At 55.1% G+C, this 19,279-nt stretch overlaps 1 protein-coding gene across 1 annotated transcript in view; it reads right to left on the bottom strand.

Annotated features, from left to right (window-relative positions):
* Nucleotides 1–476: 476 nt before the first annotated feature.
* The window catches only part of LOC114203737 (voltage-dependent N-type calcium channel subunit alpha-1B-like), a 42,434-nt gene continuing 23,631 nt past the window's right edge, over nucleotides 477–19,279 (bottom strand). The window contains exons 12-19 of the mRNA XM_088020739.1: nucleotides 13,014–13,122; nucleotides 6,399–6,511; nucleotides 5,261–5,388; nucleotides 3,770–3,905; nucleotides 3,484–3,600; nucleotides 1,891–2,098; nucleotides 1,411–1,604; nucleotides 477–776 (exon numbers count right to left, since the gene is read on the bottom strand). Coding sequence (XP_087876865.1) covers nucleotides 477–776; nucleotides 1,411–1,604; nucleotides 1,891–2,098; nucleotides 3,484–3,600; nucleotides 3,770–3,905; nucleotides 5,261–5,388; nucleotides 6,399–6,511; nucleotides 13,014–13,122 — 1,305 coding nt within the window. The remainder of the gene's footprint in view (nucleotides 777–1,410; nucleotides 1,605–1,890; nucleotides 2,099–3,483; nucleotides 3,601–3,769; nucleotides 3,906–5,260; nucleotides 5,389–6,398; nucleotides 6,512–13,013; nucleotides 13,123–19,279) is intronic.

Raw genomic sequence — 19,279 nt, forward strand, 5'->3', positions numbered from 1 at the left:
CTCTGTCTTATCTGGCCAGGCGTGTAAACATGCCGGGCTCCGTACCACACACGTGGATAAAGGATGGTCTCTACCAGATCCAGACCTCCTAAAAGTGGCCCGGGCACACCCCCCAGACGCTGGGAGCCATCACACAGGATTCAGACTGACAGGGTCCCACTCAGCACATGCAGTGACTTCCCGTATAGGGTCTGTGGCACGAGACCCAGGCAGGCAGCATACAAGGGGACAGAGAGAGCCACGTCCCTCTCCGAAAGGGCTTTAGGAATTGGTCCAGCGTAAAAGAGAAGGTGGGGGCAGGGGGGTGGGGGGGAGCCACGGGGCCTCCCCTCAGCTGGCCCCAAAGGCGGGGTCGCTCCAACCAGGGGCTGCTGCCCCTGCCTCGGTGCCCCTGCGCGTCCCTGGGAGCCCAGCGTGGATAATAAAACTCATCGGCTGGAACGCGCCCACTGAGCAGGCGTAAAGCGGAGGTGCGGCTAGCACCAGTGGTCTTGATCGGGGTGGTGGTAGCTATGCTGAACCCGGCCGCCCGAGCTGAGCCCCAGAGTGCAGTGGTAGCCGTTGGGCACGCGGCGGAGGGGGTGCGACTGGGAGGTCAGGGAGGACACATAGGAAGTCCGGGAGGAGCGGCCTGAGTTGGTGGCCACAGCCTCCTTGAAGGTAAGCGTGTCCTCAGGCTGGGTGCGGGCAGTGTCCTCACTGTCCAGACGCTGCCCCAAGTAAGGGTCAGAGCCGATCCTAGAGCCGGCGGCCAGGGGCTGGCTGAGGGGGTCTCTCTGGAGCAGAGCGTTGTGTTCGGAAAGGCCACGGCTAAGCCGGCCTGGGGAAAAGGTTGGGAGGCTTGTCTGTGCCCCAGCAAAGTGGACAAGCAAAGATTGGCCATCTTGTAGGTGACACTGGGAAGGGGGGTCAGCGGAGTCTGGGGGAGCTGCCTCCGCCCACCACGGCCAGGGGTGCTAGCACCGGATGTTGGCAACAAGGGGCTCCCATTCACTGAACCACCACCCAAGAAGAAAATAGAACAGAGAAAAAAAAAATCAAAGTCCCAGACCAGAGGCCAATGCAGGTGAGAACCATGGAGGTGGGGGGTGAGGCATGGAGAGAGGCAGGCACCCTGGGAGGGGACCCATAGGGTGTGTGGTGGAGGGGGGAAAGCCGCTGGTGCCGGTAGGCCTGGGGAGGTGGTTGGGGACCAGTGGGGAACAAAGGGACAGGCACAGCTCAGGGAGAAGGAAGACCAGAGGCCAGTCCAGGGCAGTTGGGAGGGGAGGATTGGGCTGGTGCGGGACGAATGGAGCAAGGAGGGGGGGAGCGCAGACTCGGGCCTGGGAACCAGGACATGAAGGAGGATTCGGAGCATGTTGGAGGGGGGGCTCGTAAGGAGGGGCAGTGAGGGGGGTCCTGTCTTACCGGTCTTGGGGGTCCTGGCTCCTGCCCAGCTGTTGGTGACGTGGGGTGGCTGCTGAGGGAGGGTTTGGGCTGCGAGGGCTCCCGGCCCCCAAAGCGGTCACAGGAGTAGAAACGCTGCTTCTCCGAGGAAGAGGAAGAGGGCTGCCTCCGCTCTTGGGACCAGCCCCGCTCCTGTCTGCGCTCCGTCCGGCAGCCTGTGGGCCCCTCTCGCGGGGGTGGGCCTGGCCCTGCAGCACTGCTGGGTGCTGGCCAGGAAGAGGGGAAGTCAGCACAGCGAGCCAGGTGGGGAGACAGACCCCCAGCCCAGACCCAGTCCCCAGGGCCAGCAGGGGGACCCAGGGGGAGAGCTGAGGTGCGTGGGTGATCCTGCCTGGTCCCCAGACCTGGGACTCACAGCCCCCTACTCAGGGCCGTTTGGATGGTGGAGGCACAGAAAGGAATGCCTCAGGCCCTGGCCATAGGAGGGACCCCCGCACGCACCGCCATCTGTGTCTGCGGACAGGCTGGGCCCCTTCTCCAAGGACTTCTGCTTCCTGTCCCTGCGGCGATGGCAGCGGTGGTGGTGATGGAGCGGAGCCTGGCTGGCTGGGGCACGGTCCAGGGCAGCGCTGCAGAGATGAGCCACGTGGGGACGCTGGGGCGCCAGTGTGGAGATGGAGCACTTCATGGGGCTGGCGTTGGGGGCCGGCTGTGGGTGGGATGTGGGTTGGCACACAGTCTGAGAGAGGGGCCTGGGGCAGGCTCCAGGGCGGCACTGCAGGCCTGGGGTTCAGGAACCACCAGGCCCCTCCCTCTCCCCAGAAAGCTCTTCCCCACCCAGGCCCACCCTTTCTCCCAGAGCACGCTGCACAAGGTGCTGTCCGTCTCTGCCAGCGGGGCCCAGAGAGCTGTTGGCCTCAGTGTCCCTGGGGGACAGGGAGGATGCCAGGAAGAGGGAGGCTGCGGGCCTGGCTGGGAGAACCCTGAGGGGTGGCTGCGTGTGATGGCTCTGCTGGGCCAGGGCCATGGGGCTCCTGCCCTGGGCTGAAATCGGGACCTGCGGAAAGGGGCCCTCCCAGGGGAGCTGACCCACAGCCTCCACTCGGCGTCCTCAAGCTGGCCGCCCAGCGGGCCAGGCTCGGGAAGGGGAAGAGGGCGGGAGCCACCACCAATGGGAGGCAGAGACAAGTTTAGAGAATGAAGTCATTTGGAATGTGCAGAACCAGGAACCACAAAAGGAGGCAGGGACAGGGCCAGCCGCAGGCAAACACTGAAGGTCCCCGGCTGGAGGACATGCCCCTCTAAAGCCCCTCACCATCCCAGGAAGTGAAAGCAGGGCCCCCTGACACAGCCTCAGGTCTGCAGGCCCCTCTCTGAGTCCATGTGAATGGGCCCACAGCCCCCGTGCCCTGGAGCTTCCTGCTCGGTACTCAAAGCATCCCCAAAGGAGCAGGGGATGGAGGTGGTGCCGCCTCCAGAGTCCAGAGAAAGAACAGGGCAGGTCAGGCGCCTGGGTGGCTCAGTTGGTTAAGCGACTGCCTTCGGCTCAGGTCATGACCCTGGAGTTCCAGGATCGAGTCCCGCATTGGGCTCAGCAGGGAGTCTGCTTCTCCCTCTAACCCCCCCCCCATCATGTGCTCTCTCTCTCTCAAATAAAATAAATAAAATCTTTAAAAGAAAAAAAGAACAGGGCAGGTCCTCCCCAGAGCATCCATGGGGGAAAGGGAGGACCAAGCTGTGAGGCACCGTGTGCATGGCGGGGGGGCCGGGGGGGCAATGCAGGCTGGCGTGGGAGAGGGGTGTCCTAGAGAGAGGGAGAGTCTGGGTCAGGGACACTGGGCTGGGAGATGGAAGCCCCAGGGCCACCGCAGGAGGCTGAGCACCGGTGGGTGGTGGGGATTCCTGGCAGGCCTCCGAGGACTCTGGCTGCACCTCTTGAGACCATCGTCCTGGGAGCTCCCAACGGGGCTGACAGTGTCCAGGCCGCAGTGCAGGTAGGGAGCCCTCACGCGGGACACAAGCCCTCCCCAAGCCAGGTCTCTTCATCCCCCACGCCCCCACCCTCCCATGACCCTGCCCTCCCAGGCCACCCACCTGAGTCTCTGCAGCCGGGCGAGGCATGGAGGCCGCGCGTCCCTGGCTCTCCAGTCCGGGTTGGGGCTCCCCGTCAGGACCTCTCAGGGCCATGCTCTGCATCTGGACGTCCACAGCCTGGGCATACAGCAGCCCGCAGTCACACCGGCCCCCACCCCACTCTCACCTTCCCCCCCATCCTGGGCTCCCCGCCACACTCCTGCCATCTCCCACCATCCCTGTCTCACCCCAATCCTTATCTCATCCCCCATCCCCAGCCTGGCTCCCCAGCCCTGGGAGCCCTCACCGGTTTTCCTGGCTGCACCACTGGGATTTCTGTAGAGTGGCCACGCTCCAGGGGTGTCCTTGCCTCATAGGGTACCTCCTGGGTCCTCTGAGTACCCCAGGAAACAGACTCCTTGATGTCACTCTCCTGGGGTTGTCTGTAGAGAAGAGAGGATTGTGCTGTTGGCTCAGAGGTCTGTGGGCCTTGGAATGCCCACCAAGGACCTGGCTCCAAACTGCCAGGAACCTATACTGGCCCCTTCTACTCTGGGTTAGAAGCAGCCCAGACGCGTGAGGCCCTTCAAGTGCAGGCTCTCAAGTGGCTACAGAGCAAGGGATGTGGACCCAGTACCAGGGCTCAGAGCAGATGGGCAGAGAGGGCGCCCAGATATGAGCCCGAGGGAGGTCTGGGCCCACTGCTTCCTGATCTAGGGACACCCGGCAGGTTCCTCGGCCCTAGACAGGGCCGCCCAGGAGTAGTGGGAGGCCACATGTGCACAGCATGCATGACGCAGAGGGCGGACATCCTGTCTACGCTGGTGCACAGCAGGCCCTGACCACTACGTTAGGGGCAGTGTAGTACTCAGGAAAACCTACCTGATTAACAGTCCAAGACCCACAACCAGGCTGCAGAAAAGAACGTCCAAACATGTACAGATGAGGAGGAAATCAGGAGCCCTAAACATGCATGCTGTGCTCAGTCTGGTACCAGGCCCCACACCTTAGCCCTTGCTGGATGAGGCAGAGCACAGGCCCCCCTCTTTGGGCTCAGCCAATGATTTCCTTTAGCCAATAAGGGTGTTAGCAGACCTGGGACCCTGCTGGCCCTGAGGGGGTGGCTGAGAGGAGCCTGCCTGCTACCACCCCCCAGCGACACACGGTGCAAGACAGGTAGGTGACTGTTAGTTCGCAACACTTGGTTTTGGGTGGTTCATTACCAAGAATTATTGTGGCAAGAGTTAGGGGTTAGGTAACAAGGATGTTACCAATTTGTCTACAAAATACAATTGCTTCAGGAATCACTACTGGAGTGGAGATCTGAGGAAAAATGTCTTAGAGGAGTTAGGAAGACTAGACACACACAGGCCGTCAACAGAATGGGGTCAAAACAAATCATTTCTCAACGGGCAGTGAGGAAGCAGAGGCAGAGGCCCCTCACTGGAAAGGGAAATGGCACGCACAATGGGAGGTGACAGTGGGAACCACCGACTGTCTAAATCCACTGACCTCAGTGCCATCAGAGGCACCCATGTAACGTTTTGGGAATTAGCTTTGGAGTCCACCATGGACCGCTCCAGCAGCCCACCTGGACTAGCTTTCAGGCAGCATCCGCGTGGAACCATTTGGGGGGAGGTGGGCACGGGGTGGAACAGAGAGGCCAGTCTCCCAAAGTGGTGATGGGACCTGAGGGCTCCATGTCCTGCAGCACAGCCTACAGGGAGCCCCTCTGGGAGGGGGAGAAACCAGGAGTCCTGCCTCCTCCGTGCACCTCGCACCCTGGCCAGGTACTCACACGGCCCCGCCGTTGCTGAGGGACGCAGAGCTCTTCTGCCGAAGGAAAACCCGGGCTCCTCGGAGCACAGCCGGCTCTGTCTGCTCCAGCGTGGCCTTCAGAGGGTGGAACAGGGACACAGGGCCCATCTGTAGAAGGGACGCAGGGAAGAGGAAGAGCTCTAAGGGCACAGACAGGTGTGCCAGAAAGCTGGCCTGACCCCACAGCATGGGTTGGTGCTCCTTCTGCCCTGCCCCAGCCCTACACAGGAGGTAGGCAGGGGCTTACTCCCAACCTGGCCTGTGAGTGACATCAGGAAAGTCATTTCACTTCTTGGAGCTTCAGTATCCCTACCTACAAAATCTGGGGACCTCATCCAATTAAAAATGGTAAAAGGTTTCATCTCATCATCAACTTGGATTGATGGGTAGAGGCTGCATGAGCCCGGACTGAGCAGAATTCTAAGGACATTTCAGGGCTCGGGGGGTGGCGGGGGGGCACTAATGGGTGTCTGCAACAGACAGGGGAATGGGGGATGTGGTGTGGGCATCAGATACTTCCCATCCCACGATGGGTGAATGTCCCTGTAAGCTCCAAACCAGGCAACTTTCTAGACAGAGTCTACGTATGGTCACTGATGGTTTGGCTGCATGTGTGGGAAAGTTGTTATCTTTGAAGGATGACGTCAGGAAGATGGGGCCCCAAACCAGCCCAGTCAGAGTCATGAGTGGAAGAAATCATGACCCTGGACCCATCAGTTTGATTCTCTCTGGTCCTTGCCAATGTGCACGGTAATCAGGTTCTCCTCGAACCTCCCCAAACAACCTCCTCAAATATTCTTCAAACTTCTTTCTTCTACCACTTAAAACAGTGGGATCTCCAGGGAACATGCCCTCAGCCTCTTGTCTACTGCTCCTGAACACTAAATCTCCAAGTCAGGGGGCCCCCAGTACCAGCAAGAGACCAGCCGTTGGAAAGCACTCAGGCTGTATGGGGTTTCTGACTTTGGGGCCGGAGAGTGAGGCTACAGTAGGAACCTCTCATCTTCCTTTTCCCGCCGTGCAATCCCCAGGAAGGATGTGGGTTTCCTCTGCCGTCAAAACAACTGATGGGTGCCAGACTCTGAGGTTTACTTCTTGGAAATCCTGGAACTCGGTACCTGGGACAGGCCTCCCGTGGCCTGGTGAATCTGGGCTCTGGGGGTCTTGCTCTGTTTGTAGAAGTCAAATATCATCAGAGCTGCGAACACCTTTCCTACGGTCATCTCATCGGCTGGAGGGAGAGAAAACAGAGGGTGGGGTGTGGAAGAGGAAGGGGAGGTGGGGGGCAAGGGAACAGCCTCCACCACAGGGACTCCTGGACATGCTCAGGGAAGGGCACAGGGCTTGGCCGAAGTTGCATCTGTGGACACTGAGCACGTGTCCTCTGGAGCTGTACTGACTCTCCACAGGGCCCTCCATCTCCTCCCAGTGAAGTGGATGTGGGGTTTAATCTTTAAGCACCTCATCTCTAACTGTAGGAGTCTCCCTGCTGTTCTCTGGATTTTTTAAGTATACACCCCCACCAGGAACGTGGGTGACTGTGGTCAACAGAATAACGCCCAGGGAATCCCTTCCCACAGTCCCTATGCACCCACTGGTAAGACCGTTCTCCCTGCAGGTGGAAACTAAGTCTAGACTATTGACGAGGTCACCCTGGCCCAGGCCTCCTGGCTCTGCCTCTGGGTGGGACACAAAAGGGGGGTGAACAAGGAGAATTTCTTGCCCTCACTTATGTTTATGGGGTGGCACCAGTAACTCCAGGGTCTTCTGGGGCAGATTGGCCCACACAGAGGAAATCTCCTTCCTCATCTCTGCCTCCCACTGATGCTGCTTGGTGCCGGCTGGGGCAGGACAAGGGTGTGGAGGGGAAGAGAAATGTTAGGAGCTGTCTCATGGGCCCCCTGGGGGAGCCGGCACAGAGAGGTGTGGTGTGAGGGGAAATGGGACAAGGACCGTGCCAGGAGAAAGGGCAGAGCGGAGAGAAGCACGGCCACGGCGTCTGTCGGAGCATCCCTGATGGGCACGTGCAGAGACAGAGGCCTGTGTGTGTGGGCCCTGGGAGTGGAGAAGGGATATGGTGGCGGTCCAGCTGTTCGTCCAGCCATTCAAAACTATCAAGAGAGCACCCTCCCATGCCAAGGACTATTCTAGGTGATGGAACAAAAGCAAAGGAGCCACCTTTGTGGCACCATGTGGCTTGACTCAACAATAAAGTGGCAGTAAGTTCAAAACCTAGTGTGTTGGGTGCAGGAAAAGCTTAAGTAGGGAGGGATGAGAAATATTAGGAGGGCTGAAATTTCGGACAGGGTAGTCAGGAAAGGTCTCATGAGAAGGTGGTGTGTGTGTAAGACCCCGAAGGCAGAAAAGGACCAGGGGGTGCAAAGGCCTTGGTGTGTCACACAACCAGCCAGGAAGGCAAGGCTCACTGAGCAGGGGGTGGGGGTGAGGGGTTGCAGGGAGCAGATGTTGAGATAGGAAGCAGCAGAGCGTGATAAGCAGAGGGATAAAATACTCTGATTGATCTTTTTTTAGCATCAGGTTTACTATGGTACAATGTACCTACAATGAAATCCACCCTTTTCAGTTATCCCATTCTATGAACTTTGGTAAATCCATAAAGCCGCACATCCACCCCACAATCGAGTCATGGTATATGGCCCCACTGCCAAAGTCCCTCTGTGCTCCCTTTGTAGCTGACCCCTTGGCCTCCTCTCACCCCGTCCCATCCCTAGTGTGTTTTCTGTCTCGGTCTGTTTTGCGTTCTCCAGAATGCCACACAAACAACGTCATCGGGTGTATTGGCTTTTGAGTAGGACTTCTCCACTCAGCGTGGTGCCTTTGAGATTCAGTCCACGTTGTTGAGTGTATAAGTAGCCTGTTTCTTTTGATTGCGGAGTACTACCTTGTGGTATGGATAGACCCCAATTTGTTTATCCATTCACCAGTTGTGAGCATTTGAGTTGCTTACATTTTGAGGAGATTATGAAATAAAGCTGTGAACATTTGCATATAGGTTTTTGTGCAGATGTATGTTTTCTTTTCTTCCCACTTGGGAGTGGGCTGGCTGGGCCGTACGGTAAGGAACTGCCAAACTAGGATCACAAGAATTCCATATTATGCATTCTCACCAGGACTTAATATTGTCATTTAGAAAAGTACTTTAGTCGTATTAATAACCATGTAGTGTTATCTTACTATGGCTTCATTTTGGATTTCTCCCATCCAAGTACGAACCAGGCCCGACCCTGCTTAGCTTCCGAGATCAGACGAGATCGGGCGCGTTCAGGGTGGTATGGCCGTAGACTTCATTGTGGATTTCTCTAATGATTAATGATATTGAGCATCTTTATAGGTGTTTATTTGCCTTCCATATATATTTTTTGGTGACATGTCTATTCGAATCCTTTACCCATTTTTATTAGGTTGTTTATTTTCTTATTACTGAGTTGTGACAGACCTTTATCTATTCTGGAAACTGATCCTATATCAGATACATGGTTCAAAAATATCTTCACCAATGCTTTAGCTTCGTCTTTTCATTTTCTTAAATGTCTTTTTGAAGAGCAAAAGTTTTTAATGTTGATAAAGTTCAATTTCTCAATTTTTCTTTTACGGCTCGTGCTCTTTGTGTCTTCAAAAATCTTTGCCAAACTCAAAATTGCCAAAATCTCTCTCCTGTGTTTCCTTCTAGAGGTTTTATAATTTTACATTTTACATTTATGTCTATGATCAATTTCAAGTTAATTTTTGTAGGAGGTAAAAGGTATGTGCTATGGACTGAATTGTGTGCTGCCCCCATTCGCATGCTGAAGCCGGAACACTCATTGTGACTGTATAAGGCCGAGAAGGAGGCAATTAGGTGAAATGAGGTCAGAAGGGTGGGACCCTGACCCAGAGAGTTAGTGTCCTTATGAGAAGAGACATCAGAAAATTCATTCACTCTCTGTATGCACTCGGGGAAAGACCATGTGAGCACACAGTGAGAAGGTGACCACCCTACAAACCAAGAGAACAGGCCCAGGAATGAAACTTACCTTCCTGGCACCTTGATTTGGACTTTCAGCCTCCAGACTGTGAGAAATAAATTTCTGTGTTTAAGCCACTCAGTTGTGGTTCTTTGTTATTGGCAGCCCTAGCAGACTAAGACGCTAAATGTCAAGATTTTTCCCTTTTCTGGATAGTTGTCTAAATTTTTCAAGTACCATTTGTTGAAAAAATTATCTTTTCTTCATTAATTGCCTTTACAACTTCATCAAAAATCCATTGGCAATGTAAGTATGAGTCTCTATTGTGTTCCACTGACCCATGTCTCTGTCCTGTCACCAACACGATACACCTCAATTGACGTGCTTTATAGAAAGTCTTTGATTCAGGTAGAGTAAGTTTTCTTTGTTCTCTTTTCAAAATTGTTTGTTATTCAAGTTCTTTTGCTTTTCTAGATACATTTTAGAATTTGTTTGTACATTTCTACCTAAAAACCTGTTGGGATTTTGATTGGGTGAACATTTATTCTATTGATGAATGTGGGAAGAATTGACATCATGACAATATGGAATCTTCCAATGCATGAAGATGATGCAGTGCTTAATTTTTAGATCTTCTTTGCTTCTTTCAATGTTTTGAAATTTGCAACATAGAGATCTCACATATATACTTTTTAGAGTTATCCAACAACAAAGAAGTACTTCATGTTTTTGGTGTGATTTTAATGGAACTTTTTCCCATTTCAATTGTTAATTGCTAATATATAGAAATACATTTGCTTCTTGCACACTGACCTTGTATCCTGTGACCTTGCTCTATACTTGGGGATGGTTTTAGTTACTTTTTTTAATGGCTTAAAACAACAGAAATTTATTATCGCAGTTCTGGAGGCCAGAAGCTCAAAATCAAGGTGTCCAGCATGACCGTGCCTCCTCCAAATGTTCTAGTGAAGAATTCTTCCTTGCCCGTTTCTAGATGTTGGTGGCTCCCAGCCATCCTTGGCATTCCTTGGCCCGTAGATGCCTCCATTTTATTCACTTTTTCTTAGAGTCTTTCAGATTTTCTCCATAGATAATCATGTCAGTTGTGAATACAGGCAGTTTTATTTCTTCCTTTCCAATTGGTATGCCTATTTCTTTTTCTTAACTCATTACAATGGCTAGGACCTAACATATGGTGTTGAACAAGAATGGTGACAGCAGACATCCTTCCTTTGTTCTTGATCTTAGGGAAAAAGGGGTTAGTCTTTCTTTGTTAAGTGTGTCATTCGCTGAAGGTTTTTCATAGATATCCTTGATCAGATTGAGGGGGCTTCCTTCAGTTTCTACTCTATGCAGAATTTTTAAAATCATGGATACTGAATTCTTGTGAAATGCTTTTTCTGCATTATTGAGATGATCATATAGTTCTACTTCTTTGATATATTAAATTATATTGATTTTTTATACTTGAACTCAACTTGCATTCCTGGGATAAACCCTACTTTTGTCATCAAGCAAATAGATATATATACAGCCAGACTCAGTTTGAGAAAACTGGGTGGAATATTTTTGTGTCTACAGTCATGAGGGATACTGATCTGTCACTTTCTTTTCCTATAATGTCTTTGTCTCATCTTGGTGTAGGAGCAATGTCAGCACAATATGGTAAGTTGAGAAATGTCCTCTTTTTCTCTATTTTCTGGAAGAGTTTATATAGAGCTGGTATTATCTCCCCCTTAAATGTTTGGTGGACCTCACCTATGGAGCTAACTGGGCCGGGGATTTTCTTTGTTGGAAGGCTTTTAACTACAATTTAATTTCTTTAATAACTATAGTGCTACTCAGATTCTCTCTTCCTTTTTTTAACCCACTCAGGTTATCCATTCTTGAATGAGCTTGATATTTGGTGTCAAGGAATTTTTCCATTTCATTTAAGTTGTTGAAGTTATTGACAGAAAGTTGTTCATAAAATTTCCTTGTTATCCATTTAATGGCAGCAGGACCTGTAGTGGTGTTCTCTCTTTCATTCCTTATATTGGTTATTTCTATCTCTTTTTCTTGATTGGTCTAGCCAGAGGTTTATTAATTTTATTGCTTTGGTTTTTAACATGATCATTCTAGCTGTTCTGTTGCAGGCAGACAAGAACAGAGGCAGACCAGTCTGAAGCTACTCTAAGAATCGAGTCAAGACCCGAGAGAGGGGCTTGGACCAGGAGCTAGCAGTGGGAGAGGACATAGAAGTGATCATATTCTGGTATATTATGAAGGTGGAGTCAAGAGATATGACAGGAGATCATATATGGATCAAAACTGGGAAAAGGATTTTAAAAAAAAGAAAGAAAGAAAGAGGAGGTAAGAATGACTCCAGAGGTTTTTGTCTTGAGTGACTAACTGGAAGAACAGAGCTTCCACTGATGGAGACGGGAAAGATCATGGGGAACACGTGGCGATCAAGTTTGGGCAAGTGAACTTTGGAATGCTTCCTGGGCCTCCCAGTGGAGACAGTAAAAATTCACATGAGAATGCAGAATGCAGGTCTGGAGTTCAGGAGGAGGCCTGCACTAAAAACACAAAGTTGGAATTCCCAGTATTTAGAGCCATGAAAATAGGTGGAATGACGAACGTGGCAAAGGGAACAGTCTGAGGGGCACCGTGACATTCAGAGGATGGGAGACATGAGAAAACAGAACAGGAAACATCAAAGGGATTCAAGAAGAACTACACGACCACGGAGGAAGGGCCGAGCCGCGGGCGGGCGCGGCCACGGAGGAAGGGCCGAGCCGCGGGCGGACGCGACCACGGAGGAAAGGCTGAGCTGTGGATTAGGTAAAATGAGGGCCGAGCACACGGAGGTCGCCGAACAGCTCAGCAAGAGTGGCTCCAGCAGCATTGCAGTGGAAACCCACCTGCAGACCGAACAAGAGAGACCAGACAGACAATACAGACCAGTCTCTCGAGGAGTTGGTCGCGAGGAGGGGAAGAATAAACATAGGGAAGCCAATGGAGGGAGCAGAAAACCTTTTAAAGATGGGAGAGATCATAGCTTGTTTATATGTTGATACAAAGAATCCAATAGGGAGGAAAAAACTGACAGGGCAAGAAGCAGGGTGCAGAATTTCTGGCATGACATCTGTGGGTAGATGATGAGAACGGGACCTAGAGTGCAAGGGGGGCAGGGTACAGGACTGGCCTTGACTCATCCGCTACAAACGAAATGGCTGAGCTCAAGGGCTTGAGTGCGGCCAGGAGGGTGGTGTGGGGGCAGAGACAGTGCAGATCCCCTCTGGTGGCTCTAATTTTTCTAATTTTCACAGGAGGGTGAAGGTGGAAAGGATACACTGGAGGTTTATTCTCTCCTAGATTTGGCACAGGCTATGCAGTCCTATCAGTTAGCTCAGGAGAGGACCTGACAGGGCCCGGGGTCACTACGGGGAGTGGACAGAAGGCACACAGACGCTGCACCCTGGAAGGGTGCTACCTCATGTAAACCTATGTTCTGCCGTCACATGCTCTGGGTAACCTGGACAGGTCATTTAACCTGCACCTCAGCTCCCGCACATGAAAATGGGATCATTACAAGGCTCAAAGGCAGGGCGGTTATCAGGGGATGAGGTCAGTGCCCAACAGAGGCGCCATGAGCAGCTGTCCTTGGTCGTCTCCAGACAAGCCTCCTCACCCCCCTTCCCTGCACACCCACCTGGGGGTGGCTCTGGACTGAGGACCGCCTGGTCCTGGCTTGGTGCCCTCCCCAGATGCTGCCTTGCTCACCTGGAGCCAGCTCGATCTCCAGTGCAGTCCGAATGAGGGCCATCAGCGTGGACGTGAAGTGGACGGTCATGTCCTCATTGGAGATGGGCATGTTCATGCGAACCAGGAGCTAGAGACAAGGGGAGCAGGTCAGGGCCAGGCCTACCAGGGTCCCTCCACCACAGGACTACAAGGGGCTGGAGGCCCCTAGAGGCTGGGCTTCACCACCTGGGGGTGGCTTCTGCAGGCGCCCAGGCAAAGTTGGGTGACTGGGAGTTTTGCCAGCATTCACACTCACTCTTGGACCACCCCCCCCCTTGGAGCAGTCCCTCCTTCTCCTAGCTGCAGAAAAATAGAAGTCCAGGTAAAGACTGTAGCATAGCACCAAGCCAGAAGCCTGGATCCCTCTGAAAGAACAGGCACATGCTGAGCCAGAAGGACCCCTGCCCAAGGCTGGAATAAGGGGCGTGGGGCCTGGGCTGAAGAGGGAGGGATCTGGGCTGCAGAACAGAGGCGAGGCACCCTGGGATGGCCCACAGACAGGAGGGAAGACCCCTGTCCTTACAGCTCTGCCCAACGTCATCTCCTCCACCGGCAGCCTGGAGCACTGGACAAGGGGCAGGTTAGCCAAGAGCACAGCTCTGAGCTCCCACTCCCAGTGAGGCATCCCTTCACCCCAGGAAGGCTTCTGCCTCTCACCACCCAGCCAGGGGGCCTGGAAGAGGCAGCCAGCACCTTCCAGTCAGAAGGACCCAGAACAGATGGTACTGCACAGGGCCAGCATGGAGGCTGGTAGGGAGAGGCTCAGGGCCATTGCACAGGAGTAAAAGTACTTCGGACCAGACTGGGGGCAGTGCCCTGCTGCTTTGCTCCCTGTTTCCGCATCAGGTGAACAGCCCCTTTTCTCTCCTCATTTTTCAAGGACAGAACAGCGGGAGACAGATGTGTGTCTGTACCACAGACCTCCGGGTATAGCCAGCAGCTGCCCAGAGCCTGAGGCTCTGAGAACTTAGGTGGTGTCCAGGAAGAAAAGTACCCTTGGTGTGTCTGGCATGGTCTCAGCCTGGGAGGTCACCTAGCTGACCAGGTAGAGCCCTAGGGGCACCGTGACCCACCTGTCTTCTCTCACCGCTCTCTTGTCGTCTACCATAAGACAGAGCTAGAGAAGTGGGCACAGAGCCCCTCCCCGGGTTGTGCCTGTCCTCTGCCAAGCCCACATCCCATGACAGAGCAGCCTCTCTTCCCCTCTAGGGGGGCCCCCAGCCCGGCCCCCAGCCCTGCCCCCAGTGTCTGGGCCCTAGATCCAATCCTCGGCCTAGTAGAGACCGGGTGGCTAGAGACACGAGCCCAGACTCTGCCCCCCTGAATGCTGGTGAAGCCCCACCTGGCACATCGAATCGTGGTCCCAGGACCTCACACATCACCTTTGTGATGCACACCAGGAAAATCGGCTTTCCAGAGCACAGGGTCCCTGTAGACCAGCACCGATGGCAGGAGGAGAGGCAGAGGGATTCCTCTCTAGGGAAGTCAGGGAGTCGGGTCCCAGCCTCAAGGAGGAGCAAGCAGGTGATTTCCAAGAGAAGAGAGCTCTGTCCAGGGCACCTTCACCAGAGGCTCTCCTCTGCCTGTCCAGGCCCTAGAAGGGCAGGGATCTCTGGAAGTGGCAGAAGGACAAGGCCAGGGTAAACAGACAGGCATCTCTGCCCTGGGCCTAGGACCTCCTGGTCATAGCACCCTGAGCATCTCCTGGACCCTCCCCAGCTCCCCAAGCCCATCCATTCCTACCCACCCTGACGCCTCCCCTGGTCTATTCATGACCAGAACCTTGGAACTGGCCAGCACAGCTGGGGAGGGGCCCTAAAGGCTAGCCCATCAGAGCCCTGCATGCCCAGCCTGGCCCCAGGTATCAGTGTGGACAGAACTCTCCTCCTTGGGAACAAAGCTACAGTCTTGCATGCAGGCCTCAGGCAGGCGCAACATGCATGCCAGGCAGGGGAGGGCTGAGGAGGACAGCAGAGGCATCTGCCGATGGCCTGAAGGAGCCACTTAGCTTCCAAAGGCTGTGCTGAGCCAGGTGACAGAGGGAGGCCCAGATTGAGAGCACAGAGACAGACAGCACGGACAGAACCAGAGAGAGGAAAGCTCTGCTGGGAAGCTCGCTCAGAGAGAGGGCGGTGGCAGAGAGGCTCCAGACACATGCTGGTGGAGCCGCACTACTCGGGCTGGCTCTGTTTTCTGGGAGCAATGGGAGCTGCAGCAGGGCTCTCGGTGTGGCGCGACGGGTGGGGGGTGGTGCTGGAGGGATGGGAGGTGCCTACACACCAAAGGGCACATGGGGCAGGTGGGAGTAGGCTTGGGGCTGGGCCATGTGACCTGCCTGCCCCCCAAGGAGGGAGGCCTGGAGATGTCCTTCAATTTACCACCTCCTTGCCGCTCAGCCTCCTGGGCTCCTCAGCGATGGAGGGAGGGGGCGTGGGACTACCTGTCCTTACCCTGCAGCAGTCTCTGAAGCCCCAGGAATGACAGCAGAACGCCTCTCCCTGGCATCCTTTCCTTCTTAATGCCACAGCACCTCCTTCCCGCTGTGGAACTTACAAAGCCCTGGGGATGCTGCCTCCCCAGGCTGACAGCAGCCCAGACCTGGGGAAGTTCTGCATGTGCGGAGCTGAGTGGGGGTTCCTCAGAAGTGCCAGAGGCCCTGCAGGCCCCTATTACCCCAGGCTCAGACCCAAAGGGCTGGATACCTCCACCCTCATCAGGTGCTTATGGGACAGAGAAGCTGAGTGCGGTCCTGAGCCCGGAACAAAAACAGCTTCTGTCTGAAAGGTGGTCTGTCCCCTCATTTCTGGGAAAGAGAAGGAAAGGAAAAAAGGCAGGTGGAGGGCTCTGGCTCCGTCTTCCTGAGCCTCTCAGGGGCTCTCAAGGGGGCAGACCTGCGGGCACAAGGGGCGGGTGCAGACACCATCATGGTATCTGTGTCCCTCTGTCTGGGAAGGTAGAGGACATGGCTGGAGCAGAGAAAAGGAAGAAACAGTGAGACAGCAGAGCGGCAGACAGACAGACGGACAAGCCCCGAGAGGAGACGGGAGACCAGCCCCAGCACAGCCAGCCTCAGGGTGCAGGGTCGGGGTCTACCTTGTATGCAACTCGGGCACGGCATTTCTCCCCCAGCCCCAGGGGTGGGGACATGTGTTTCAGCATCTCAAACATGTCATTGTAACTGATGCGCCCGCTGGACACCCGGCCCAGAGAGGCAGAGGCAGGGTGGGGTCCACAGGAAGGGGTGCGGTGGGAGGGGGCCGGGGGGAGGAAGCAGACAAGAAAACAGATCCAGTTAACCAGCGTCCGATTACACGCCAAAAGTCAAAATACGTAAAATGAGGGACTTCTCTGCTTGACCCGATCCCCTCCTTGCCCCTCCCAGCCTCACCTCCACACTCCAGCCCCACGCAGGGCAGCGGGCAGGGGTGACATCTGAGCTAATGAACATGGAAGGATGAGGAAGGGCTGCATCGGGGCGGCTTTCGGTTGTCAACTTCTGATTTCACACTTTTAGAAACCACAGATAATGCCAAATCAGAAGAGCTGCTTCACCATGCCGGGAGAGCCGGCAGACAGAATTACGTGACTGATGAGGCCGGCCTGAGAACCACGGCAGAAACATAGCTTTCCGTCACGCTCAATTTGCTTCCAAGTTAGCCTAGAGGCTAAAGAAGTGGAGAAAACTCTACAACAAGCCAGAAAACTAGAGCTGGGGGAGCCCCGAGGCTCTAGAGACAAACTTGACCGGTGAGTCCTGCTCCAAGCCCAGAGACACCCTAGGCCGCCCAGGGCGGGGCTGCTGCTGGGAGTCAGGGCTGGGCAGGAAATGGGAGATGGGGGGGGGGGTGGAGGGGGCAGAGGCGTGGTGGGCAGCTGGGGTGGGGTGTGGCTTGGAGCCACTCTTGCACGCTCCTGTCCACACCAGGGGCAGGGCTGGCCCCAACACACGGGACAAGGCTGCGGATCCAGGGAGGTGTCTGGGGGCCGATGACTGTCTTCCAAGGTAGACAGGCCACCAGGCCTGCAGCCTCACCTCCACCCCTGGGGACACCTGCCTATGGGACCTGCTTGGGGTCCCAGAGACGAGGTCGGGTTCAGGTCACCCAGGAGAGAAAGGCAACAGCTTTTTCCTGGCAGGCACAGCTGCCCCAGGGCCTGGCCCTCCTCTCAGGGTTCCCAGCCTTGGCTGAGTGGATCGATCCAGAGCTGAAGCAGGAGGGCCCGTCTTTGGGCCTCCACTGCCTCTGTCCTCGCCTCCCTCAGGGACCAGAAGCCCCTCGGTTGTCAGGCTCTTCAGACTGGGAGGGGCCACTCCTCCTGGCCTGCTTGTGCCCATGCGCTCCTCCTCTGGGGCCCTTGGCCTCCAGCCTGTCTGACCATTAGCCCACCCTGCAGAGCCTGGAGGCAAAGCCGGGAAAGACAGCTGCTTCCTCGGGCACAGGCAGGGCCTGGCCCCCAGCTCCCACCCAGCAGCCGACCCCTGCCCTCCAGGCCCAGCCAGCAAGCTTCGTGTGCACCGCCTCAGAAGGCGGCCTCTCCCCAGCCAGCGGGAGGGGTCGGGAGATCAGATGGGGCACCAGAGCGTCCAGGAGGTTGGAGTGCGGGGCGGGGCAGGGCAGGAGGAAAGAGAGGTGAGGTGTCCTCATTCCCAAACCAGGCAGGGAGTGTGCGCTGTGTTTGCATTTCGGGCAGGGAAGGGTATGTCCCATGGAGGCTCTGAGTTGCAAACCTTGTAGGCCAACCTACCAGGGCAGTTCTTCCCTAAGCCGACAGGTGGCGCAATACAACGCAACAAACTGTACGTATCCTTACAATGAACCCGGCAAGTGGAAAGGAAATGTCACAGGTTATGGCAACCAAGGCACGATGAGCCCGTCCCGCCCGCCCACCCAGCCTGCGACAGGAAGAGGAGCCGGGCGGCTGGACAGGCAGCTCCCTGCAGGGAATCCTGGGGCTCAGAAAGCCCCGGGAGGCAGGGCAATCCCAAGACCATTTCCAGAGCCTGACGCGGGCAGGAGGCACACCATACAGAACCAGTGCTGGCCCCTGTCGCAAGCCCCCACTGTGCACGCACTGCAACCACTGGTCCGCTTCCCCCCGGGTCTTGTTTGCCCACCCTCTCTGGCAGCCCCTGCTCTCGCTCCCTGAGTTCCGGAGACCCCACGCCTGGCTCTCCTGACCGTCTCTACCTCCTGCATCTCCTGGAGTCTGCTGGCCCGGCTAAGGACCCCCTAGTCCCAGGGTGGGCACCCTGGCCAACACCGACGTTTCTCTTTCCTGTCCAGTCAGCTCCAAATTATTTCTGGAAAAGAGGGAAGAAAGAGGAAGCCCCACTTTGGCCTCACCCAAGGTGCCTGCTACCTCACTGGACCTAAAGGATCATGACGAAGGGTCTGGAAGCATGGTGAAGCCCCCAGCCCCAATAATCACCCAACCCAATTCACGGCCTGTTCTCTGGCTCATCTTCTCTCTTCCACCATCGAATCCCTCACACGGCACCAGATGGAAAGTGGGGGCACCATACTGTCACTGCAATGCAAAAAACTGTCCTCGCTGTCTGTAAAGCAAAGTCAAAGCTCCTTGTTTATCCCAAATTTCAAGACCTTCTCAACCTGTCCCAGCCGCCCTTCCAGCCCCTTTGCAATGCGTTCTCTTCTGCATCAGACACAATCACAGCCCCTTCCCTTCAGCCCCGGCCCCAACCTCTTCTCTAGAGCTCAATCCATCCTGCCCTCTTCAGTTTGGCTCAAATGCCACCTCCTCTTACTCACCGGCCAGATGGGGTTTCTCCCTCCTCGAACACCCCGGGCTCACACTATGGCTCCTCTGTTCTCCCACAGTCCCGTTGGACTCAGCATCCCGAGAGCATGTGCTTGCTTCACCTACACACCCCTGGTCCCCAGCACACGGCGGATGCTCAGGAATGTTGACTGGGCAGATGGATGAACACAAGGATGAGTAGACAGATCGCTTACAGGTGTGATTGTGATTCTCCTCTCGACTCTCTACCCTTCACCAAGTGAGGCAACGGGGAAGATGGGAGAAGGCGGCACCATAAAGCAACAACCCCAAGCCTTCTTCATCTCCCCCACAGCAGGCATGTGTGCACGCACATGTGCACATACATACCCATGCACACCTGCGCTCACACACATGTGCACACACAAACATGCACACCCGTGTATACCCATGCACACGTGCATTCACACACACGTGCACACATGCACTGCACACAATCACGTGTG

The sequence above is a fragment of the Eumetopias jubatus genome, unplaced genomic scaffold (assembly GCF_037043125.1).
Source record: "Eumetopias jubatus isolate StellerSeaLion01/CBP00866 unplaced genomic scaffold, mEumJub1_p1.0 scaffold_149, whole genome shotgun sequence".
NCBI lineage: Eukaryota > Metazoa > Chordata > Mammalia > Carnivora > Otariidae > Eumetopias > Eumetopias jubatus.